The sequence below is a fragment of the Amblyomma maculatum genome, chromosome 4 (genome assembly GCF_055883805.1).
Source record: "Amblyomma maculatum isolate TAMU_Amacu chromosome 4, ASM5588380v1, whole genome shotgun sequence".
Lineage (NCBI taxonomy): Eukaryota > Metazoa > Arthropoda > Arachnida > Ixodida > Ixodidae > Amblyomma > Amblyomma maculatum.
Window position 1 is genome coordinate 94,090,088 of NC_139347.1, and position 27,520 is coordinate 94,117,607.

The 27,520-nt window shown below is 42.8% G+C and overlaps 1 protein-coding gene across 1 annotated transcript in view; it reads right to left on the reverse strand.

Annotated features, from left to right (window-relative positions):
* The window catches only part of LOC146191684 (cell adhesion molecule Dscam1-like), a 396,722-nt gene that overhangs the window by 145,646 nt on the left and 223,556 nt on the right, over positions 1–27,520 (reverse strand). The window contains exon 4 of the mRNA XM_084602201.1: positions 22,632–22,793. Coding sequence (XP_084458327.1) covers positions 22,632–22,793 — 162 coding nt within the window. The remainder of the gene's footprint in view (positions 1–22,631; positions 22,794–27,520) is intronic.

A 27,520-nucleotide genomic window follows, 5' to 3' on the forward strand; every position in this document is an offset into this window, starting at 1 on the left:
GGTAACTGATCTTCTCAGCAGTAAAACACTTAAAAAAACTAAACGAGTCAATAGGACTGTCATGCCTGTCGCGAAACGATCTGGATGTCAGGTTTGTTGTCTTCAAGGCTGATGAATGGTAGAAACGAAGGGAAAAGGATCAGAGAGAATTGCGATCAAGTCCTGCATCGGGACGAATATATGCGGCGGTCCCGGGGGCGAACCTGAAATAAGACAATTTTTTTTTTACCAGCGAAGGTTCTCAGGATTCAGTTGCCCTTTCATCTGCAACAGTAAGCCTGTGCTTCTGGACTCTTAGTAATTACTGTCGATATCTGCTGGTGGCGATTGCTGTAATCGCGGGACCAGCAGGTCTTACGACACACCTTAGCTCAGGACTCTGAGGTTAGGTAATTTCAATCCGCCGTGAGCCTTTGAAAGAAACGAATAGAAAATGTAGTAGCGCCCAAACTCACGAGTTTCTTTTTTTAACCAAGAGGCAATTACCGAACCTTAGACCCCGAGCTCTGCCATCTACAACTGAGTTCATTAGATACCAAAACTGTTGCGAGGGTGCTCGGAAAATTGTAGAAGCTGAAAGAGCCCACAGCTACATGAAAACAAATTGTGCTGATGACCCTCTAAAGTTCTGCCACAGCACTTACCATCTGCTACATCATAGAGCCCCTCCTCTTCAAACTTTAAAAATATTTAAGCTTTGGTTAAGGTCTAAAGGAATGCTGGAAATAGGTGTGGGCGAAAATAATTCCAAGCAGGTTCTGAAGATAAGGTCACAATTCAAAATACACGATAGATGAGCTTTGATAGGTAGCAAATAAGTAGCTGCAAAAAGTTGAGTGAAACAGCAACCTGAATACCTACGACAATTTTCTCTTTCTACCTGCCTTCAGATTTAGGGTATATGCCCTGACCATTTTCGTGTGTTTTTCTCAATAACAGTTTAATAGTTGCGAAATGCAACTTCCCAGTGGTGTCGTAATTTCGACGTAGAGATACAGGATGGACAACTTTCTCTCCAGTCGGACAGAAAAGGACGTGTCTACTGTTGTCCCAAGAAAATCAACACGGTATTAATTCAATTACGTACGTTACCCTAATTTAATTATTTTTGGTATTAATTTTCAATGTAATGCACTGCTTTCAAACCTACTAATTGTTTCATTTTTTGAATCCCTTTGTAGCAGTAATTTAACGCTGAAAATACTTCCGAAATTACTTATCCTTTACCTGGCCCTTGTTGTTGGTGTTGGAAAGGTTCTCGTTTATGCAGGGTAGGGCTCCTCCAAAGCACGAAGGACATGCGGCAAACAAACAGGAGCGCCCGTGGCAACAGACGAGCATTGAGAACGGCAGTGTGGTCGCAAGTAACATCAAAAGCTGTGCTGAGTCTCCTTAGTAACAAATGGTGTACTTCAGGTTTCAACGCTTTTCAAGACGACTCAGAAGTGCGCGCAGGAGGGCTCTAATCATTGACAACATCGCCCAAGAGTACTGTGGTGTGCGCTTCGGGGACTTGTTTAAAAAATTTTGAACTCGGGAGTGGGGGCCGGCTAACTGGCGCTGTAAGAGCGCCTAACGCATGGTTCCGTTCTCTCAACGGTAGGGTCCTAGGAGCAGCGCCACTTAAAGGGACACTGAAGACACCCAAATATGCTATCAAAATCTAGTAAACGGCATTTGGTGACACTGTCGCCGAATGTCCGGCAGCAAAAAATCTAAATATTGCTTAGATATTGCGATAAGAAGTTGAGATTTTTTTGTTTCCGCCGGTCGAATTCAAACTGTTTTCTCCTACTACGTAGTCGGGTATGATGAAACACCCTATGACGCAAGAGGAGACTCCATGATTGCTGGCGCGCGGGGAGAAGGGAATACTTTGCAGGTGCGTGCGGAGCATGGTGCCGAGTCATGATCTTCATTCTATACGCATTTAGGGTAGGCGCATCTGCTGCTCCGAGCTCGTATTTTAGGCTCTGCAGGTCCAAAACGAAACTATCCGAGCACGCACGAAGTGCCTGAGCCAGAACAAAACCGAAACTGAAGTGGACGCCTGCGTCACTGCCAGGTATATATTTATATTTGTCTTGCAACATTTACGCTGTCTTTTCGTCGTCGTTTACGTGTGATAAGAGCACGTTATCATATTCCAGAAAAAAACATACTACCACATTCAAACTGGCAACGTAATTCGCATTCGTCAGCCTCCGGGATCCCTTGCTCGTCACGTGATTTGTAGTTGCGAGCCTCGGCCGTTTGGCTGTGGTGGCGATACCTGTATTTCTGTTATTCTTCTTTACTACCTTATAACAGCTCTGTTTTCAGTAAGAGTGGCTTTTTTGTAACCAAGAACTGGCATTCTATTGATGCAATGCCACTTCATTTTTCTATTTAGTTTCTCTTTAAAGACAAAAAGTAGAAATATTGCGGACATAAAACAGCACCATTAAAATCTGCTGTTCCCGTCGCCTGACATATAGTATTGTTACCTGAAATAAATGATCCAACCATGCTGTGATTAGTTAAGTCCCTTCATCCAATTCGCGTAAAGAACAATTTGTTATAAACCTTTTCACAGAAAGGTTTCAAATTGTGATGTGAGCTATAATAGGCCGTCATCAGACCTGTATTATTAAATGACGCAGTATAATTACAAACATACAGGACACCCCCAGTGTTGTAGAAGTATGTGATGCTACGCAGACACGTGTTGCAATGATGAAAATGGGCATGGAGAAAGAGTTTGACCATGCCCCTCATAATATTCGTTTGTCTCCGCTAGAGCATGTCAACATTTGAAACATAATTCACGATGGAGTGAAAATGGCTTATATTTGATATACAAAAAGCCTTACTGTGAACAAAAAGAACTGGGAACAAAATTCGGGTAGAACGGTCAGTGTGGCAAGGGTGCCCTCTTTCACCATTGTTGTTTTGTATCTGTATTGAACCGCTCTACTTAAGTGTTATTCACAACAAACGCCTTACAGGATTTCGAGTACACAAAGAAGAGGTTCGTCTGATAATGTTGCTATTTTATGCTTCAATTTTGAAAGCATTTTGGAAGTTGTTAGAAAAGTTAAAGCTTCCTGCGAAGAGAGTGATAGCGCGGTCAGCTGAGGAAAGTGGTAGGAATTCTGACATGGGGAATAGCCTCGGACTCTGAGTGTCTTCGCCAATGTATCGGGAACAGCAGCTGTCTAAGTATTTAGATGTCCTTGAATTTTACTTTGATAGTGAACCTTATTGGCGAAATAAGGCTCCAGATTTGAGAAAAAAAAACGTCAGGATTTGGTGGATTGAACCTCTCAATGTTGGGACGTGTCAGAGTTTACAATGTTTTCTTAGCCGGCAAGCTTAGCACGGGATGCAGCTGCTAGACTGTTCCCGTCTAAATGCGCAAAAATTGATATGATGGTAGCATTGTTTGGGAAAGGACATGTCGAACTAACCTGCTTCGAAGTGTACGTGCTTGAGGTACTGGTTTATGCAACTTATTTATGCAGCGGTTATTTAGGCGCAGTTTTTTTTTTTTTATTGAAGAATTTCAAGAGCCCCTTGTTAAGTGCTTTTATGCAGTTGAGACTGAGCAGAATGTTTCCTGAATTGGATGGTACATTCCCTTAAGGAGCTACTAGTAGGTATTTGAGAGAAGTCGGGAAAGCTTGTAGTTTTCTTCATGCATAATTTTAATTTGATTACACAATTATTGTGACACATTAGAAGCGATATACGTGATTCACTGTTCCCTCCACCATTGTATACAGCTATCTATGGTGTAGGCTCAGTTCAGGATATTCTTAAACAAGTTTAAATGTGGGTATTACTCCTGCAGCCAAAACATTCGTTTTCAGACAATACAGCGGGAGTTTGACGGTTGAAGCGTGGTTGCAAGAGAAAGAAATGTTTGTGCCTAGGGGAGTCCACTATATACTATCCAAAAATATTGAACTGTAGAGGATTCATTGTTTGTATGCTGGAACGTTGTTTTTTTTTTCAGACACGTTCTCCAAAGGGCTCTTAAGAAATATTTTCCGCTTTATCCTCACTCTATCAGTCACCTCCCGATTGAAAACGGGGCGGTATTTCTTATGATCTTGTAATGCCGTTGGGATGGCATAGTATATGAAGAAGTAGAATGGCGGTGCACCAATACCCGAGAGTGAATGCTGCAAAGTGTTGAACGAATTTTTTGCTTCATGTTTCGCGTCTACATCTTTGAAATCTTACCCCGTTCTTTGTACATCTGACTTTCTATCTATGGATTTGATAACTATTGATTCTGTTGGTGTATTACGTTTCAATTAAAGATAGAAGGTTTCAGCTTTTTCTGGTGTGGACGGAATAACATCAAAGTTTTTGAAAAGTACTGCTACATGCTCATCTTTGATTCTTTTTGAAATACTTATCCAGTCATTGCAGAGTTGCTCCATGCCCAATGATTGGAAGGTGGGGAAGGTAACACTGTTTCAGCGCTTAACTATAGGCCCATTTCACTAACCAGCATACCCTCAACAAACTTCTTGAGCACTTAATTTACTCTTACTGTGCTTCGTTTCTCGAATCTAACAACTTTTTAGTTCGTACCAGCATGGCTTCCGCAGATGTTTCTCATGAGAAACGCAACTCCTCTCTTCAATCTTTTTCGCGCTCTGGATAATAAATTTGGTGTGGACTGTATTTTTTTTTATTTTGCTAAGGCATTTGACACTATTTCGCATGACTTGCTACTAATTACGCTCAGTGCTCTGAATATTGACAATCAGGTATTGGGCTGGATTAAATGCTTTCTTTCTAACCCAAGCCAATATGTCACAGCCAACGGTTATGACTCGCCTCTTATTTCTGTAACTTCTGGAGTACCTCAAGGTCCTGTGTTAGGTGCTCTCTTGTTTCTAATTTATATTAATGATCTTCCTAACAATGTTTCTTCCCACCTAAACTTTTTGCAGATGACTATTTTCTTTAGCGTATCATTACTAATCCCCTCGGCGGCTGCTTTTCGATGGAGGCGAAAAGAAAGGCGCCTCTGTGCTGTACGATGTCAGTGCACGTTAAAGAACCCCAGGTGTTCGAAATTTTCGGATTCCTCCACTACGGCGTCTCTCATAGCCTGAGTTTCTTTAGGACATTAAACCCTAGAAACCCTTACTAATTTCTTGATGAAGCATGTTTGCAGTCAGACTTGAATACAATTTTTTCATGGTGCAGCGACTGATTTATGAAGCTTAACACTACTGAATGCAAATATGTGCGTATTTCTAGCCGAACTCATGATAACACCACTCGCTATACCACTCGCTATCTTATTAATAAGACTTCGTTATCACCGGTTTCATCATACAAATATCTCGATGTTCACATAGCACATAATCTCTCTTGGAAAATGCACGTGAACTATATATCTAACGAGGCTAACCACACACTAGGCTTCTTAGGCCGCCATTTCGCAGCTGCAGATAGTTCCGTTAAGCTTCATTTGTATAGGACGCTAATACGACCAAACTAGAATATGCATGCTCTCTTTGGGATCCTAATCAAGTAACTTTAATTAACAGTTTAGAGCCCGTTCAGAACCGCGTCACCCACTTTATTGTTTCTAATTTTTGCTGACCTGCAAGAGTATCTGTAATAAAATCAACTCTTTTGGTCTTCTTGCTCTTTCTCTGCGTTTTAAATATTTTCGCGTATGTATTTTGAACCGAATTTATTATACTAATTCTATTCTCAAAGACCAGTTACTTATTTTTCCGTCTTATATATCCTCACGCATTGATCACAGCTTCAAGGTAGGGATCCCGCACTGCCGAACCACGCTTTGTTTAAATTCATTTATTCCTCGAACTGCGAATGACTTGAACCACCTCGTTAGCTTCGCCGCTACCATCACCGATGTCGAAAATTCTAAGAAGACTACGGCTGATTTTGTATGCCCCTCCTCTCCATAATGCTTCCGGGCCTTGATAGTATTGAAAATAAATAAATAAATAAACCGCAGTGAGAAGTTCCACTGCCATTGTAAACAAAATTTTGTATTTGCATATTAGTAACTGTTTCGGCTTTCCAAGGTAAGGGAGGAAAGATTTGAGAATAGAGAGAAGATTTTTATTTACCTATATAAATCAGGAGATTGTTAGATGGGTCGGAGTTTGGAGGGAGCACGAAATAATGTGCCCGTTGCGTTTAGAAGAGAATGTGGTCTTCTTTTTACTCAATTTCTTTTTAAATAAAGCTGCTCAGGAGTGTACTTTGAACGGTGTGACACTAACTCAGTGTATCAACTATTGTTATCTTCTGATTTTCTAAGCTAGTTGGTACGAGGACGAAATAGCGGGTTACGTAACTCAAAAGACGCCACTGAAAACACGAAATAACTGCTTGAATTTCAGGCCACGTCTGCGATGAAGTCTTCAAAATTGCAAGACGCACGCAAATCCACCTCTGGGTCAAAGCGACGTCAGCGACTTGATTTTTACGCGCAACCCAAGGCTGACAAACATTTCGTTCAGAACAGTGGGATATCCCAGTCTACATCAGAAGATCGGTTGTTCAACATCGACTAGGCCATCTGTTTTTCAACGTGTGGCAATATTTTTAATCTCCACTGAAAAACTCACTAGCTCCTGTGGTGGAATAAATTAAGACATCTGACACTTTTGAGCCTAAATACAGGGAAGGTTTTATGTTATTGCATTACTTTATGGAAGAATATACGGTTATTACCTCTTGTAATGAATAATTGTTAATGTTACAGTGAAAATCTTCCGCGAGTTTCTTGAAATTAGGAATACAATTTATTTTTTTTCGACGGTATTTTTGCAATGTACGCCAACAACTGTGAATGTCTAACATGATTGAGGCTATTATTCTTACATGAACTAGAAGCCTATTTTGCTAGGCTTTTTTATTCTGCGGAGGCCCTGTGTGTAAGAATAGATATGATACTTAAATTGTACCCCTCTCAGTTTTGGACCCGTTAGCAGCTTCACGAAAAAGATGACACAAATATGTAATTTCGAACTCGTAAGCCTTAACTGTACATCATCACCTTAAGTAGAAACGTAAAAGGAATGGAGTTGAAATGATAGCTCAAAGAATGACTATTGTAGTCATTAAGGCCTGAAAGAATGGAAGTAAAACATAAAACAAATATTAAAAATTAAAGCAATACTGGCCTTTACAGCGGGTGAGAGTACCGAGGTGCGATCTCTCCCCATCACATACTGCAAAAAAAAAAAAAAAAAAAAAAAAAATAAGGTTGCAGTTGTTAATGCCAGGAATCGATCGGTGGGCAGCAAATTACCCATAAATCAGTGCTGGATGAAGATGAGGGAGAGCGTTAGTGGGTCTGAGGCAGGGCACGAAGTAGTCTCAAGAAAGAACAGAAGGAGCAGAGAAAGGAGATAAGGGAGGCGAGAAATATGAGTTAATCAAGGATCATCTCCGGGCCTCGATGCTTCCAAGTGGCGGGTGGGCGGTATCGGACGACACAGGGAGATTTTATTCATTCGCGCGCTCCCGACGAAATTGAGTTTCGCGTCGCATATATATAGGGCGCCAGAATTTATGGGTTCCCGCTCTCGTCACTCCCCGAAATGAAACCCAACAGCGAAACGAGTCGCACCAAGCTGGCAGCTGGGCCGAAGAGTCGATACACACTGCCTCGCTACAACGTTCCTGTTGGTGGGAGCAATATGACGTTTTTCTTTCTTATTCCTCATCCTTCATATGCTCACAGTCGATGAAAAGAAAACAGAAAATAAGTCGATCAATCTTAGTTGGTGTACATCATAAGAGCGCGCTCAAATTGAATCGCTGTTCCCGTTCATCTGAAAAAATATACCCCTCGAACTTCTTTGTACTTTCACATTTGTCTCAGGAAAACTTTGACATTTACAGAGGAATCGCAGAACTCGGATGGGACTACAACGATGTTTAGTAAAGATCATAGACGTTTGGGAATACTACTCAGTCTGTACGCACAGACAGGCTCGCTTGTAGACACACGAAGCACGACCCCTTCATAAGAGTCGTCGACGAGTTAGAGCTCAAAGGGCATCAAAATACGAGTTTTTAGTCGTCCTCATTATGGATACCTGGATACTATCCTGTATACCTGGCAAAGTAGATAAGCAATCCGCCGCGAGCATTTTCACAATGAGACCAGGTGCGGTGCAAAAGTTTTTGACAACTGATTCTCCAAAAGTGAAAAAAGAAAAAGAAAAAAAGAACGAAGTTGTCCGGAGAACCGTGCTTCAACGCATGAACCGAGAACCTTTCGTTTCGATCAACTTTCGACTTCAGTCCGACTCGCACGCCAGACTGCGATGTTTTCGAAACGCGTGCTCGGGCAACGCCACCGCGGCATACACGGTTGGGGTACTCGCGTGAAGCGGGCAGCCTATGGATTATCTGGCAGCTGGTGTTGCAGTGACAGAGTATCCGTCACTTGAATTCCGGTTTCCGCTCCGCTTCAACTTCGATCGCAAGCGGCGGTTGCATGGCGGTCTCATTGAGCGGGCGAGCCGCGTGCATGGTTGCGACGTGTGTAATCTCTCCGGCAAGTGGCAACTCTCGAAACGCGCATACAGAGCGGCACCTCACTGGTCGCCCAGACTTCACGAGAAGTGTGAGACTGCGTGAATGCAACGCCGGCCAGTCCTGAATGTTTGAGCTATCTGCTTGAATGCACAGCTGTTGCAGAGGATGAGAACATGGGTCTTTGTTAGAAGGGGAGCGGATCATTGAAATACATTCACTGACAGCCTCTGTGAGATGAACTAGTGAACCTAAAGCTGCCAGCCAAACTCGTTTTGTAATACGAGATAATCGATCAACTGCATAGAGGAACGGAATAAGCAATGATTTCGGAGAGTAGAAACTTCTACTATGCGTATGTTGATTGAAAATGCACGTATGAGCCAAGGCATGGCTTAAATACTTGCTGTAATCAGTGCAGTTGATTGCATTGTCAATAACATATACGTATAGCAAAGTTTAGGAGTAGTCCGTTCCTTTGTTTCTGCAGCTATGCTTTGTCTCAAAATGTCGCACTTGGGAAATGAAAGGGGAAATTTGCGTCCACTAACTCGGCATGGAATGATCGGAGTGGTTCGCGCGTTATGTCAGTGAACCCGCTTTCGCTAATCCAGTGTTCACACCGCCGTTGCAGACGCTCGCGAATGGGAGCCAGTTCATGAACTGCTTTTGAATACAAGATTATCCAGAACTTTGGCTGTCATATGACAGTGACCGTTTCGATAACCACTGGGATGCGCTCAAGTTGTGACATAGTGGAAAGGACTGAGTGATATTTTTAAGCTCCACGTCGAAAATTTAGTGCGAGTCAGGCAGCGTCCATTTAAGCGTTTTCTTATCAGCTTATTGTTTAGAGTGAAAATAGCAAGCGAATCGGAAGAAATATGATGATTAGGCATGTGGGTTTAGAAGCAGCGAAGGGTTCTTATATCATTGCAATCTGCCTAATACAGCGATTGTTTTTTTAAAGAAAGCTATTTTAGTACCTTTTCTTCAAGACATGCTGGCCGCGGAAATTTCGGAAACAATCATATCGTATAAGAATGGGCGCAAACTAGACGCAGTGCTTTACGGAAAATTGTTTTACGTTGAGACATTCCAATTTATGTGTCCCACGTTAATATCCCTATGTAAGGAGAACGCCATTGCTCCCTGGAGAATATAGAAAATAGGTTTTCATGATAGACATGAGATTAAAGGTACCTAATGAAAATAGTAACGAGTGTTATAAACGTCTCTGCCCTTAAAAATCGATTAAGAGCAAACCAGAAATCTCTACTGTTAAGCGTAGTGGGGGCGTGGAGCAATTTTACCGCTATCGCACTAAGTGCGAAGCTGAGCGAGAAGAGCTAAATACGTGGGCCGGAAGAGAGAAAAATAAAGAGAGACCTCACAATGAGAAAGGATTAGTAAAAGCGGACACAACGAGCGAAGGGAAAACTTCAGAGAAGAAAGAGAAAAGGGCGGACTCATTTCCCGAACAGAAGAGTTTTCGCTGAGGAATTATATGGAGAGGCGCGTTCCATGGACTCCAAGGGGCCAGAGGAAAAGCAGCACGAAGAAGAAAGCGAGCACGTGCCACGCTGAGATTTGTCAGGGTTGGGCAGCTGAAGTATCGGGGAAACAGAGTTGCCTGGGCTCCGGCAGCTCCGAGATCCAGTCAATCGCCCCGGCAACCTCCCATAGGAATGGCTCTCCGTTGCCCAGGCCAGTCTTATTAATCAAGCGTTTCTCCGAGGCATCCTCCTCCCCTCTTCCTTTTCCAGAAGCTAGCCCAGCTCGTAGGCGAAGGTACAAGCGAGCTGTAGCTGGAGAGAAAGGAAGGCATGGTTGGGAGCTCTTCGGTATGCTCCGCGAGGATACCAGGGGCCGATGATGGCCTCCGCTTTATGCGACCCACTCGTCACTTCTTTTGCGCTCCAACCCTTGTGTGGGCGCGAATTCCTGAGCCAACGATGCCATCCATCGATTGGGAGCGGCGCGGGCTCTAAGCGGCTGAGGATCGCCTGGAACTCCGCAACCCTTGCTGTCCTCCCCGAACCTGCGCTCATTCCTCTTGCTCCCGTTTTTCCCCAGTGTCTCGTCCAACGTCCGGCTTTTCTCTCTCGTCTTCCCTCTTGTGTCCCACACCGGCTAACCCTCTGGGACCTCGAGTTTTCGATCCCTTTGCCTTCCTCGTCGCCACTGGCCGGCTACACAGAGCGATAACAACAAGCTTCAAGCGAGTGCCCCACTTGACGATTACGAAAAGGAGGGCCGGGTTGCTGCGTCTCTCGAAGGTAGAATGTTGTTTGTCAATGACGCCAGGACTGCGCGTCTTTGCCATTAGATGCGCCCTGACTTCTTTGGCGGAGCACCGCACTTGTGTTATTACGGCTCCTATGCATTTATGGTAAGCGATAATTTAATAAAGAAACATACTCACAGGCGAATCTTTTTCACTCGCAGTTGAATGCCAAGGCACACAAATTCAGAAAGAAGATGATTGGGTGCAAAGCGACTTCTGAAACTGGCCCGAAGTCAAGAAAAATCAGCGAGAACAACAAAATGGAAGTAAATGTTGTAAATAGTTACTCTCGGTAAAAAAAAAAAAAAAAGAGCAAAAACCGCTTTCTGTGCACAGCTAATATTTGATCCTATTTAGGGAATAAAACGTATTCCGAGAAACACTTTAGGTGAGAAACTGTAAGGTATGTAATAAAGCAAATCTTGATATCAGGAAAGAAAAATTCTATATTGTGCACTCGCTTATGGGGCCTATTTCAAACCGTATATTCACTGAACCTCATTGCTCAATCAAGGAATAAGGCAAAAACTTAGGGTAACTTAGTGCTCACGCCTTTCTTTGCACACCGAGATATGAAGGGAGCATACTTAAAGGTATGTGGATAGGACTTGGACCAGGCAAGACTAATTACATTCACTTAGGCAGTATCAGGAAATACTCAAGAAGATATGCATTCAGTATGTAGATACAACGATGTGCTTGAATATACCCAGCATATTAAGACCCTGCCTTCGCCATGCATTGTGTTGAATCACTTGGCGTCATGAGACTGTAATGCACTCCGACATCTAATTAATTTTGTGTACCTCCCATATAAATTTGTTGATCGTTTAACGCCTATCACTTCCATGCTCTCACACAGATACGCAAGAAAATTGATTCCTCTTACACCAATTTTCTATTCGCTCGCGAATCATTTACCCGTTACAAGTTCAAAAGATGTTAACCGGCTTTGTTTAATCTTTCAAATAACGTATGCCCAAGTGAACAAATTACGTTTCACATTTTTAAGAAAGTTTGAAGAAAGTTTTTGAAGGAAGTGAAAACTAGGTGATCATATAAGATGGGAAACTGTACGAAGCACCAAAAGTACTCGTGATTAAACGCACGTATGTCACCAAGTGCACTGGAATTAGGCTATACTATGTTTTCTTTCTTAAAGTCTACGCATAAGTTTTATCGGAGAAAAGCTTAGCGTAAAAAATGAATACCCGTGTATAATCTAATTCAGGAACGAGAAGCTTAGCGAATCTTTCTTCTTAATGCCGTGCCGAAATTATTTGTGTCTTTTTACCCGCTATTAATGGAGAGAAAGGCCCTGAAAATGAACTAGAGAGAGAAATTCATACTAAGCAATTTGAAAGCTGTAACATATTTTAGTAGCAGCTCAGGAGCCGGGATTTGATTTTGAAGTTAAAAGAACAACGATAAAAAAATCCATTTTCAGTTGATATAAAAAAAAATTATTTTTCTGCCAGCGACCGATTTTTTTAGAGACCGAAATTGACTACTTCGTTTGGCTGTAGAAGCAAGAAAGTTTCATGTGACAAAAGAGGTGCACGGAAGCTAAGAACACGAGGTAAATGGGGCGTGCCTAAAAATGAAACCAGAAAGGATAAGTAAAACTGCTCAACAAATTCTTCCATTTAGAAGTCGCTTAAAAATAAATATCATCAAGCAGAAAAGCACTAGGTAAGTGAACGGCTATTGGATCCCGTAATGCTGTTCTACATCGGCATGCACGCAGAAGGAAGGCAGCGAATATTCACAACAAAATATGCCGATGTCTTCAGGCCCCGCAACGCAGCACTTCCCGCGTATTGATTTTAGCGTGATAATGCGTACCACGACTACTCTCATTTTCTATGAAATGATCACAATGGTATCACTAGCATGGCGAAATTTGTTCTATATGCGCGTCCTTATACGAAAGCGTGGTACTCAGGTTGTTGTGCTAGAATACGAACAACGCATTAACGCCGTATGCGAGTCATAGGCTGCTGAGGTCCAGCGCACATGTAACGAAGATAGAATTTACGCCAAAAGACAGCAGAAACTCTGAAAATATGCTAGTACTAAGTAGTAAAAAGGCTAAATAATTTAGACGAATAATCAATAGATATCCGGCCTTAAGTAGAAAATACGCCGGTGTCCTCAAAATGAAAATATACATTCTCGTGTTCCTAAACGCTAGTATATATTGTTATGAGGCACACAATGATGTAGTCGCAACAGTTTGCCGTCCGCGACACACTTTAATTAGGACACACAGAGCCTAGCTTCAGCGTCATCCTTCCTCACAACATTAGGACATCATCGTCTCCGAGTCTGCGTACCGTAACAATATATTAGTAATATTGTCACGGTGTGAAGTTTGGTCAGAAGTCACCGCGGGACACAGGAGTCACAGAAGTCACAGTGCACAGAGCGGCAGATGATGATGATGATGACCACAGACAAATGGCACATAACCACGGCGGGGGATTGGCCAGGGTGCATTGTAGATTGTACATATATATGTTCAAGGACTGGAATATTCAGATAAATATGAATGTTTAACTAGAAATTGGAAAAAATAAAAAGGAAAAGAAACAGTAATGTATTCATACCTAGCATAGGAAACTAGCAGATCCGCTTCTTCAAGTGAACTTCGGTTTCTTCTCCTCGGGGAGGCACACGCTCGCGATCAGCGCAGAGGGAAGACAAAGACTGCACAGTGTCAATATAAGCGTCAGCGCTTTCAAAACTGTTCCCTGTTCTCAGACAGCCCGTAAATGCGATTTAGCGTTGTAACCAGCTTCAATGGAAGGCTTGGTCACTTTGGACCGATAGTGACTTGCAGGTTTGGGACGCATGAGCTTAGTTTGAAGTTCTTACTGCACCGCGTAATGTTTTCAGTGTTCTAAGTTTGGCTCGCAAAGTGCTCGTAAACCACTGGCCAGATCGATTTATTTTGTGCTATTTGAACATTTGTCTTAAGAATCAAAGACAACGTAGGTGCTGTTGGGGACAAACGTTTCCAGGACAAGAGAAAAACAAATATGTCGTACGAACAGCACATTATTTGGCGATTTCTTGATTTCACTAGCTGATCTCACAACATGAGAGATCGACTTTCAAACCTTTAAGTTTGGTCTCCGAACATCGGATGACAACAGAGCTATTGCTTTCGATTCCTGGTTACGCGTCCTGAAAACTTTTGTCCTCAGTAGTACGTTTATTATTTGAGAACCTAAAAATAATATTACAATTCCCTGAATATTCTAAACAGGATGAATATTCGTCGGCCTAAAAAACAATATCAAATCATGAAATGAAAAGAACAAAATCTGCACAATAAGGCTAATTTTTCCTCTTTTTTTTTTCTTTTACTGCCGCAGTTCGCCTCTGTCTCTGAAACGTTTGTGTGCCGGTTGATTAAGCACGCTCCTGAAAACAACATGAAGCCGTCTTGAAATTATCAATGTTTTTTCAATGTTGCCTAACACAAACTATGTCTAACACTAAGTAGTTACAGGATTAATATAAAGAGGGGCGAAGAATGTTTAGTAAAAAAAAAAAATAAAGAATATGGCACCTCAAATAAAAAGCTTAAAAGTGTAGTAACGGCGGAGAAAGCGAATCTTTCAAATTTAATGCAGAGAAACAAAGAAAAGTTAACCTTTAAAACATTTTGGTACTATATGGTTAATACTCCGACAAGTAGTTATTTTCATATTACCGATGCTGAAGACACACTGAGCACCCTACAGGCAACTTCCGCAAGGCTTGGTTTATATATCGTAAAGTCCAAAAGCGGCTCTGGCTATGAGGAACGCGGTAGTGAAGGGTCCCAGAAATTTGACGAGATGCGGTTGCTTAAGCTGCGCCGACATCGCGCAGCGTACAGGCGACTTGCATTTCGTCTCCATCGGAAAGTGGCCACTGACGCCGCGATCGAAACCAAGTCCTAGAGTTCGGCAGTTCAATGCCGTAACCACAGAGACAGTGGGTCACTGGGTGATCGTCTGGCCCACTGTCAGAAGGCTGTGTTCCAGTCTCTAAGTAGAACATTGCGCATGCAGAGCGGAACGTTTGTCTTTCTTCTGTTAATGAAATATGTGTATCTTCATAACATTTGGTGAAAAATCGGTGAAATATTTTGTTTCTCTGAAGAAAGCTATAAACTGCTCACGCATGAGATGCAGCGAAGGTGTCAGTTCAGTTCAGTTCAGTTCAGTCGTTTAGTCGTGTCCGACTCTTCGTGACCATATGGACCATATCACGCCACGCTTTCCGGTCTCTCACTATCTTCCTAACATCACATAACTTCATCTCCAGCGTCTCGAGGATACCATCTAACCATCGCGTTCGCTGCCTACCCCTTCTCCGGTGACCCTCAACCTTTCGCAACATCAAATATTTCTCCAGCGACTCCTCTCTTCTCATGAGATGACCAAAGTAGCTGAGCTTTAACTTTAGAATTTGACCCTCCAATGAGCAGTCAGGGTTTATGGTCGACAATATCGACTGATTTGATCTTCTGGCCGTCCAAGCAACTCTAGTCTCCGCCAGCACCCCAATTCAAACGCGTCGATTCTTCGGCGCTCATCCTTCTTCACAGTCACACTCTCGCATTCATACATCACAACTGGAAAGACTATAACACGAGTTATACGGCTCTTGGTTGGAAGACTATTGTATCTGCTCTTTACTAGGCGGTCAAGGCTAACCATGGCTCTCTTTCCCAGAAGCAGGCGTCTCCTAATTTCATGGCTGCAGTCTCCTTCCGGGGTAATCTTGGAGCCCAAGAAGAGAAAATGCCACAGACTCCACTTCTTGTAGCGAAGGTGTGCTACTGGTATATTGTTAGTAATAGAAAAAACTAAAATAAAATTGACCCTTTACATTCGAAATTTTGTGTGACTTCGAAAGCACCCAGGCTGCTTACATAATGATTAAGGTGGCCCTTCCTTGCTACATATTGCGCATGGGAATGTGTTGCCTTCAGAAAACAAGGAGGTGGTTTGAAGCCAGCAATTCTTAGTGTTCCTTCATCTTTCGCTACATTGAACTCCGTTGAAAGAAAGATGTGGTTGAGTCTATTAGCTTCGAAAATTATGGATCAGGTATTAGCGCTTGCAAATTGTCACTGCTGGCATATTTGGGGAATTGTTTGTAGCGTACGCTACGTAGTCTTATGTCATAAAACATAAAACTACGTAGTTTTATGTCAGCTAGCCTGCATACGCAACAATCTGGATCTCAGTTGACTCGTTTACTTGCGCTCGAACACTTCGGATTCAGACGGGGCAGAGTTATAGAAAAAAAAATAAGAAGAGCGAAAGGGCACAGGCGCAAGCTATGGCGCTTCGAGTTAATGGGTAGAAAAAAGGACCGTTTGTAGTCAATTTCTCTCGCAAAAACTACCTCGATGTTGGTGGGTGCTTTTTTTTTCCTTTTTTTTTGGTGAGAGGACTGTCCTTTTTGAAGACTAACGTCTAGTCATCTCAGTCGGCGTGTCCGAGTCAGTTTTACAAATCCGACACCATCTATCAGCATTCCGGAGGGAGTGCTTACTCTCGAATCTCGGGACGGCCGACCGAGAAGCAGCGGCGTCTCGCCTCTTCTTCACTCCCTATCGGCCGTCTTTGTTGGTCCCCGAGCGAGTCGTTTTTGTGCCAAAAACGCCGTCGCGACTTCCACCAACACTTTAAAGCCGGAAGCGACTTCGAAAACAGGGAATGCAGACTCTGTTGGAAAAGCAAAGCAAAATAGAAGGCGAGAATGTGCGCGATTCAGACGTATCCGAGAACGCGTCCGAGGAGTGAAAACATGAGAAGACGCTTCGCAAGTATGACCGAAGCCTAACAGAGTCTTTGGAAGTCCCACACCAAAGGCGTTAAGATTCGGTGCTTAAAGGAGATCGCTTTGATCATGCTGTCCATTTTGAGTTTTCGGTCAGTGTTAGGGAGTGCTTTTGTTTTGAGTCAGAGTTCTCACAACGTTGATCACAAAAGTTCACTTCAGCAAGGCTCCTGTCTAGACATGGCATTACTTGTACTGAATTTCGATAGTGAAGCTCGGAAGAAACTTAAATGTGATTACTTCGGCACTGTCAAAACGTTATATTACATGTGGCGACACTAACCACAACACTGAGTGACATTTATGGGCGAAAACAATACTGATTAGTGCGAACAGTGGATTTTATATCCTCAGCAAAAATAGTTAACGAATGATACGCGAAAGCAACAATCTTTGCTTTTGTTCACTTAACAACGCCGCAATTTCAACACTTATGATATGTTGTTATTCCTCCATAACCTTCGCAATTCCTCCTTTTTGCATAAACACCTTACATTTTACTGAAATTGAGAGTTTTAGCCTTCGTTATGAGTGGCAAATGCAAAAAAAAAAAAAAAAAAACGCGTCAATACAAACGCTGTTTTGTGGTTCTGGCTGGTACCCCGAGTTTATCAGCAAGACAATATATGTGAGGGCCTGTGACATTTGGGCGCTCCGCGCTAGGTTCCGAGAAAAAGCACGCAAGATATATGTTTAGTCCTATATGTATGGTCTAATTTTGTCCAGAGCATGCCAGTATTGCTTCTTAAATATTTCATGCGCGAATAAATAAAGAGGTCTACAAACGTTTCCACAGAGATCCAAAAACTTAATTTTACACCACTGAATCTTCGTAAAAGAGACGCTCCTGCGACAGACCCATTTCGTGAAGGCTTCCCTAAGATCGGAAAGAAAAGAGTAAGCTTTGATATTCAGGTCCATAATCCTGTTCTCTCATAAATTATGCCGAAGCTAGTGTGCAAACCGCTCTTTCGAAATATGTGGCATACGTTTCGTTCTCAGAGTGCCTACCAGCATGAACACACTGAACCACATTGGTGCCAATTTGGTACGGCTGCTGAAATTATGCTCTCTTTAAACTAGCTGCACGTCATTGCAACTCATGATCTGTAGCGGTTTACACACAGCTCGATCGTAAATTCAGACGAGACTTTGACGCAGGCGTATGATGACCACAGAGCGGCCCCGAGTAGAAAAGTCATTGTAAACACTTCCAAGGCCGCAGACAACACCAAGATGCATTATGTCGACTGCAGTATGCGCCTTTCGTACACAAATCTAACTATCCATGGCAGCGTATTGACTTGACGGTCGTATGTAGGAGCCGGATGACGCGGTCAGATAAGCGACAAGAAAAAGAGATAGAAATGAAGGGTTCTCGTTTAGACTCGATTTCCGAGTTGTCAAACGACCTCGCATTTTCGATCGCCACATGCCCCTGTTGGAAACGATCCCATTCCCGCTTGGCCCATTTATTTTCTGAACATCAAGAATATCTTCTGTTTCGGCTGCATACAGAATTATTCAACAGTTGTCAATGAGCACCAGTGCGATCTACATCTTACGCCATTGACATTTGGCTCACATAAAAACAGCGCGCCGCCTTTAAAGCGAAATTCAACCCAGTCGCCTCAGACGACTTCCGCACGTGTCGTAAAAAGAGTCCATGTTAGGCCAAAGGCCAGGATTCATTTTTGCTTTTATACTAAAGCCACCTAATTGCTTTTTTCATTAGCGCTCATTCTCTTCATCTGCAGAGTTCAGCCTGCTACAGCCGAAGCCAATAATGGTGCAGATACGGGAAACGCTTCTGTGCGAGGAAGAAAGAAAACGAAAAAGTGAAACAAATAGGAAGCGCGCTGAATCTATTGTGATCGCCCAATTCCCAGATACCTATTACGAGAACGATTGCACCCCTTGTGCTCTTTTGTTTCGTACCCTTTTTTTTTTTCAGCTTAGGCTTTCAAAGGCCGGAAAACTATGCATATTCGAAATAATTATAAATTACCTGCTGCAAAAGAATGTTTTTCAAATTCGTATGTCTCTATATTACCAGCTTTTCGTACTCGTTATTTCCATAGTCGCTACCTGAACTCTCTGGGCAGTCGTTCATTGTTAACATCTAATTGTTTTTTGTTTCATGCCTCTAAGATTTTCCATCAGGCACTATCGCGTGAGCAAGCAGGCACAATTATCATTATTATTATTTTTCTCGAATACTTGAGCCAAAATCCTGTATTTGGTACTCTTGCTTCATGAGATTATCGATGATTTTATGCGCATAACAATCGCACCTGAAACCGATAAACGAACGGTGGTGTGTATTTTTTCGATGATGACGGTTTAAGTAGCACGCCATCGTAAGATTGTTCACTAAACAAAGCAGACTTGCTGTGCTGGAATGTGTGTTTTCATGGACGTATATCAAATTATCGTTGACATTCATACGTGCTGTCATGATGTTATTTTTATGCCTTTGCTATTAATAATGTGTTGCATTTTTTTTATTCACCTTTAGGCTTTTAGCAAATCTGTTTTTTCGCCGATGTGTTTCCTTGGGTGAAACTAAAACAGAGGACGAAAAGAGGCCCCTGAATCTAAAATACGCTGGAAGCTTGCCAGGCGAATGAAAAGTTTGTTTGAATTGCAGCTCTAGTACGTGAACTCCCGGCAAATATTTATCCATATACTATACTGCGAAATGGCTCAAGTCGCATTCTTGCACAAAAAAAAAAAAAAAGAGAGAGAACAGTTGGACATTTAGCGCGCCTACGCCATATCAGAATCACTTTAGTGACGACTTCGGTTTTTTATCTATTTTTTATGGCTTCCTTCTTTCGACATGATGAATCGATACGTAAAAAGATATACAGTATGTATTATGATTTTATGGCAACCGCTAAATGAAATGGCCTGAATAGGATTCTATTTCTTATTGACGTGACCAAGCATATGGCGAAAGGCCTACTACCCAACAAAACATTATACCAGTAAGGAAATTTCTACCTCAGTTTGGGAGTTTCTTTCGTCAATTTACACATCTTCAGTCTCATTTCGCCTATCTGGGCTGAGCCTCCTGTCTCTGCTCAGCACTCAGTGCCGAACATTGTGTGTACGTCCTCCAAGCATGGAAACATTAGTAGGCGTAATTAAATGGCATGGTGTGGTTATAGTTTAAAAACATTACTCAACCTCGCTTGCGCTGAGCCAAACCTATAGGCATCTAGCTACATAGCTATCTTTCTCATCATTAAAGGCTACATATGGCCTCAAGAAGGAAGCCTTGCATGGCTGGTGGAGCCGAGAATAAAACGCGCTGATTCGCGCTGATTCGCGCTGGGATGAAATGCATCACATCGAGGTTCGACAGACATGGGAACCAAGAGTGCCAGGTACCGCTTGGACGGCCAAACCCCCGGCGCTTCTCTTGAAATCACTCACTACAGGCGAAATATGTTTATCTTGGGACAGCCGATGAGGCATTTCCATAGGTTTCCAATGAGTGTCACCATAAAAAAGTGTTATAAGCAACAAAGTGGGGGGCAGTGTCACCCGTAAAGCTCTGTCAGGTTATTCATTAAGAAAAGTCTCTCAATGTTTAAAAATAAATGTTCTTGAGAGAAACGGTGTTCCACCTTTCAGAACCCTGAGCAGTTCACCCCCCCCCCCCCCCCCCCCCCCCAGCTATTTGTGACATGGGCCCTGCTCACGACCTTGCGTGGATACATAAAGACTGGTTCACATGCAGGAGCTTAGGCGAACTCAGCGGCGAGCGGGAGAGTGAAAATTTTCAAAAGTGTTGAAGCTGCCGCCGAGACAGCTGAAGAGAGGCTTCTGCGGCGGTACCCGGAAGCGTTTTCTCTTGCATGTGAAACAGGCTTAAAACAGGCATGGTATCGTCTCCGCTGTGTTACACATATTCTATGCGCGAGCATAACGAACATTACATTATGTGCTGTCCAGTCTAAAACGCGGTAATGAATGTGTTGCAGGCTACTCTAAAGAAAACGTGAGTCCCCCACAGATCACTTCAGGACATTGTCTACCCGTTCCAAAACCGGCCTTTTAGAACAGATGTTTCGACCAGTGACCCTTGTGAAAATGTTGACTCGGCTTGCGAACTGATGCTCCCCCCCCCCCCCCCCCCAACCCTTGTTGAGTTTTCTTGCATATTAAACATTACTTGTGACTATGTATATAAGCCTGTTTTGTGAATCCTATATATAATTTATGGGTCACTGCGATGGAGAAATTAGCGATAAAATCTACAAGGCTAACTCCACCTGCAGCTATCACAAACCTAAACCTCGATCTGAAATCGATGAGGTCGATATACTCGTTGCGATGGTGTACTGGCGGCGTAGTCCATTAACATTCAGATATGTGATGCCGTGTCAAATTCTGCCAGTCGACATATGAATACCATGTGCTTTTGAAACGTTCGGGCAAGCGTCGTTTTTACTTGCTTGAGAACAAGGCAGCAGCGCTCACTAAAGAGCCACATTAACGCTCAAAGAAAGCTCCCTGTTGTCGCCAATGCCTTGCTGTTCACAGTGAACCCTGAAAAAAATGTCAGCTCCGTTTTGTTACGTCCAGTCATTATACATAGTACTTTTCACTAAAGCAAGGATCTTGGCGCTTGTATGGTGACCTCCAAATTAGCATATTCATGCAAAATCGTGTAAATAAATATCAGCAACAACAAAAAAAAGCAGCATCTGAAATAAAAAATTGTGAAACAATACAACACACGTTATCGGAGTATAACAGCATTGAAGTCAAGGAATCAGTAGGAGTTTAGTACATAAACAGCAATATTCAATAAACTGTAAATGACTTTGCATATCGTTCGCATTATGCAATAGGCACGACAAAAAAAATTGCTTTATCTGCCTCAACTGCCTGATGTCCGCTCGCTAGGTGCCCGCGGATAAGGCTGGGTGCTGGGTCATATTAGGGTTAGTGTGTACAATTCCAGAACAGGATTACCATGAAACAACGCTTCAAACGCTTTTATTAGATTAAACAACTCACTCCAGAATAAAAGCTGCAATTTAAAAATAGTTGAACGTAGTTGGTTACTTGCATTAGAGCAATGTCTGTAGATTAGTTCCTCCTCAAACTATGCTGATGAAATGTTACACACTGTAATAAATTTATTCTTCATCCATACTTTTGGCTAAATACGAAGTATATGCGGAAACACGTCTTTGACTTCATTTCGCTTTCGATTTGAGACTACGATTTTAAAAGTAGCAGTTCAGGCAAAGATGGGAGAAATCGGCGACTTGAGGCGCTAGTCGTAGAGCGCTATGAAATTTTAGAACCGTATACCGTACCTTCAGAGGACAATGCGATAGCCGTGTGTTTGGATCTAAAGCGCATGGATAGAAGCTGATGATGACGAAGCCAACAACTGCCAGAGAGGGGCAGAAAAACGAGCAAGGGGATCGGCTGTGGCGGCAGTTATGATAAAAAAAAATAGGCGCCGACAGCTATGAAGTTTTGTACTCTCTTTCCACAAAATACTGGGTTTAAATTCCAACCAACAGTTTTTTTCTCTTGCTTGGAACGTCGAACGTCGAGGCTGTCTAGATTCCCCATCGTCTTTATATTTATCCGGTAAAGTTTTGAAGAGAAGTGCAACGCATCTAATATAAATGAGATTGGCTGCTAATATTTCGAATGTTGTTATCAGAAAAATGACCGTTAAAGGCGTTAGCAATGTCATTTGTGTTTCAAAGTGCACAACTTTGCCGCCACCTTTCCGTCTTTGCGTGATTGTGTGAAGTGGGCGATTCTTACGTTATTATTATTCTTTTCTAACATTCCTCTCATGGCGATGCTTCGCAAAATGCTCACCTGTCTATTTTTAAGTGAGTGGCGTTTCAAGTTGCCTAAACGTAACCGATTAGCGGTCGTCTGTCACGTAAATATTTCAGTTTCTTCGGAGGCGACCTACCTTTCTCTAGGCTGTTCGTGATGGCCGTGCCGTCGTCTCGTATCCAGGCGAAGAATTCGAGGAAGTCCCTGACGAAACTCGGTACGCTGCAGCGAAACACAGCGGTGTTCCCGGCGATGACGAATTCGTCGTACACCTGGGGCTTGTATGGATGTTGTACGACTGGAACAGAGAAAGATGACAATGCTCAGCTATTTCCCACGTTCATGTTTCTCGCAGAAATATTTCAAACATAGTAAGTGCAATAATTGCACTTTCATCACAGAGGTGGCCCGTTTAGTGCGGAAGCATCCATACGCTCATTGCCACCGACCATGAATCTTGTACGATCTTGTTTGTGCCGTCACGCTGCTGGGTAATGATGTTTCAGGAGGTCACAAGCACGCGACTTTGCGCGAGTAATTCAAACTAAGCCCGGTATAACAGCTCCAACGCGCGGATCTCTCCGACGGCTTCTTCAAGTTGCTCGCCAGGAAACAAGAGAGTAATAGACCACATGACTGAAATGACTGACCCGAACCTCTTGTGATGCTTTAAAACTAAAAGTAAACTCATCAGATCGAATTTGAGTCAATCGGGTTAAAACCCGAGTACTCGGGTTCAATAGCCGAACTTCTAAACTAGGTTTAGGTAGGGTAAAACATACGCCATTTCACACAGCAGCCCCCAGTTGGCGCCGCAGACTAGTGGCCTCTGCGATCAAGCGCGCTGTTGCACCGGAGCTGCTCTTACTGGCCACAGTTAAACCTCCACCATCTGATGCAACGGCTCCCAGACGGCGCCACATGTGCTATCGCGACAAAAGCCTCTGGAACGCACGCCTGGAGATTTCGGACCAGAAACACAATGTAAACGAATTATCAGCTTATTTCGCTAGCACACATAAGAGAACTAGAGTCGAACTTTCACATCCGCAAGTATGGTCCGAGACTACTGGTCAATACAAAAGTTATGCGGTTTTGCTGCAGTTTGCGTGGTCCACAGACTTTTGTCCCCGGTGGTAGATCTAAAACTGCAGCTTCCCTTGCTTTGGCATTTAATCGCTTTACAGAGATAACCCCAGCAAATGTTTTGTTTTTCATCATGGTCATCTTTCACCCCTGTGAGGAACCATATTGGGCCTAAAGTTTTACTTTAATGCAAATGCATTTATTACCTTGGGTATCGTGTGACCAGAAAATGTGATAATAAAACGTTCCTTTCACTAAGAAAAAACAAATAGTACCATCATCAAGAATTGAACCGCCATCCAAGCAGACAGCTTTACTTGCCCAGGTACGAGAACGATATACATCGCAGATTATTTTTCATAGATAATATTTATTACATGCGATTATTTGTTGCAGTTTTACACGAGGAGTGACGGGCTGCGGCGATAGTATGAAAGAGTATCATACTATTTCCTACAATTACCCCACCATGGCGGCACAGTGATTATGGCGCTTGACTACTGTGCCCAGTGATGCTGGATCAAATTTCGGCCACGGCACTCTGTATTTCGATGGTGGCGAAAAGCAAGGCGCCCGAGAGAAGTGCGATTTCAGTGCACCTGAAAGAACCCCAGGTGGTCGGAATTTCCAGAGCTCTCCTCTACGGTGTCTTTCGCAGCCTCAGTTGTTTTGGGACGTCGAGCCCTCTAAACAAAACCAAGTATTTTATACTATCGTTGTAGCTGGTCAGGACTCTTGTAGAACTCCAACACACCCTCACGCTGTGCACTACAATTAGTCATCTTTATCAAGTTCCAACTAAAGAAATATTTCACGCCCTATAGCGAACATCGCCCTTTTCTTGAAGTTCCATCTTCTCCGATCCTTCATTTAACCTAGAAAAACAGGCCTCGTCCCACGACGGTACACTTTTATGTGTAAATGAAGGAGTGATAGTGAAAGTGGTGATAGTATCAGAAATGCGTTCTCATTACTGCAACTAAACCGGCTTAAATGCACCTATGGGATTTTTCTCAGTACCCTTTAGGTTATCAACTTGAGGTAACATTTCGCGACTTCAACAAGAAACAAAACTTCTCAGAAAACAATGTTTTGTAGTTTATGACAAGGACATATATGTTAATATTTTCTAGCTTAAATGCTAAAGCTGCACTAAAGCAACAATTACACTGTAATGCTTAGACTACCATCTCGAAGTCAGAATGTACAACTGTAGGAAAATTTATGCCCGCAGAACTATCTGAATTTCCGAATTATTTTCATAAACAGAAGTCGAAATGCTATCATGCAAGCAAAGTAAAAGTCACAGCTGCCAATGGCTTCAGACGCCTGTAAAAGGAATAATTGTAGTAAAGCCTTACCGTAACAGGAAAGCAGCCAGAAAATTCTGAGCTTGCATGCAGCATTGGCATCTTATGGAGCAGATATGACGTTTGACCTATATTTGCTGCACGCACCTGCGTATTTGCGCAATTGGCCATTGGCATCTTAGAAGGTATGATTCTAATAATATTAAATATGTTATCCTCAACTGACACTCTCAAGTATATTACATTCATGTACTGATGAAACCATTCTTGATAAATGGGTGGAAGCTGATAACCTTTATCCGATGGCTTCAATGTAGGGGCATTAGAAGATTAAAAGCCACTAAAAATGGGGCTCTGTTACATCCGTAGCGTCATCATATGCTTTATATTCTTTTTTTAAGCGGCGTTCGAATTCCGAATTTTAAGCCGACTCTGGTCACAGCGACAGGGTATAGAAAGCATGCGGGAATCGCTGTCCATTGTTCCAAAGTAAAACCCCGAAATCATAAGAGAAAAATAAGAATAACGAATAGATGCGGTCTTCATGGCATCGCAGCCCCAGCAAAAAAAAAAAAAAAAAAAAAAAAAAATAAAAATAAAAATAAACAAATAATAATAATAAATTCGAGAACTACAGACTTTGCTAAGTGAAGTCATTGGCTTGCTTGCGCACAGTTCCAGACAAGGGGCGAGCGCGTTGTTTTCGTTCACGCGCCATTCAGCGCGATCAATGGCGCTCGGCTGTCGATATCCATCAGAGCTCGGCACTGGCGTGTACAAAGGGCTCGGCGGCGGACACGGCAATATAATGTGGCGCAGATGCCGCTGCCTGTTTAGGGCGCCCCGACCGAACGACGCAGCAACTACGAGTTAAGTTGTACACATAAAAGCGGTGGCGACAGGGGGCCAGCTGTGATCGACAGGCCCTGCGCTGCGCCGCCACTAAAAGGTGCTTTTTCGACGGAAATACGACTTGCCTAACTTTCATCGTTCGTACACTGACATGTGTATGATGCTTTCTGAAAGTTTTATTTCGTTCCTGACTTGTTTTCTTTCCGTCAGTAGTTATTTTTTTTTTATGTTGGCACTATTTCGCGTAGGCAGAAACAAGAACCCGGATTCAGACGTTAGCACAAAAGACAAACATTGTGGCGTCATTAAGAGATGGCGTTCGCTGATCGGCAGCTCCAGAATCAAAACATAAACACAGTCGAGCTTTGACTTTGCCGTACACTGCATTTTTGGATAGTGTAAGCAACAATCCATCCGACTACTAGAATTTTTGTTTCCTCAAAAATATGAAACTTGCGCGAAGCATAAGAGAACACGCATATTATGATATCCTATGAAAAAATATTCCAATAAAAATAATACTCGCTTGAAAAAAAAAAATTGAAAGCCGTATCAAAAGCATCGACTGTCGATAATGTTCCAATCTACAGACGTTCCGCGACCTACATTAAAGCCAAAGTAATCTCTGAGCGGAGACATTCTCAAATAACCGCGCAAAGAAAGTGCTAGCAATGGTAGCATCGTTTCCAAATAAGGAATTTTATTCCAACTCACCATAATCAAATTATATGTTCATGCTCTGACAGCTCGTTATAGCTTCCCTCGCGAAGTAGGAATCGAGCTTTTGCTATAAACGATGACTTTGAGGGCAAGACTTTTTATACTTAAAATGCGGACGTTCGCAGATCTATCCATAAGCCGTACCCAAAGTTCATGGTAGAACCGTAGCAAGGAACTACTTAGTGAAACATCCGCCCCCACTTCAAAAGGTTTACAAGGGTGACTACTGCGCCAGCTGCTGGCACTCTGCGTGCGCTTATGATTTAAAATCGGTACAACACGCCTTACTTAATGTGTTGAGGTGTCTGGATGTTGAATCGATTAGTGAACGGAACATTTTTTGTCCCGACGTTAAGGGGAACAAAGCAGTGATATCCACTTGATTCAAACATCTTCACTCGCATGCAGACTCCTATTTAACGGTTCTGTTCATTTCCGCGAATCAAAGCAGCCGCTTGCCACTATAGCGACGACACCAAGTCTCCCCGTGTCTATGGCCGTCCGATAATAAGCCTAATGTTCTTCGGGTTTGATAATAAGGTAGTTTTCTTCTTTCTCAACGAAACTTGCTAACCGAGGAATTCTTCAAGAACGAAAGACAAAACTCTTCGCGACAACCTCCGCGTGCCTTCATTTGTCAGCCAGCTTCATTGTTATTCATTTACGTCAATAATCTGCGTTCTTTCCAAAAGGTTCGCTCTTCTTTCTTCGCTTGCGCACCGGCTGGGACCTCAATGAATAAAAATTGCGAGTCTGGTGATTTCCCACGAATTACTTCTTGAAAAACTTGCCCCAGCTTCAAAAACGACGCAAATAGCCCGCCCGGATAGCTTAGTGGCTACCGACGGGTGAGTAAAAAGCGACCACAACAAACACGAGGGCGTCGCCCCAGTATCACGCTGTACGCTTTTTTCTTCTTTCTAGAAGAAGTGCCCTCGCTCGTCGTGATTGCGAGTCCCAAAAGTTTGTCGAAAAAAAAAAATTCTTATGAAACATTAAATCATGAGTGGTCTTAGGCACTTTACGCTTCTTTGAATTTTGTACACACAATCTCAGT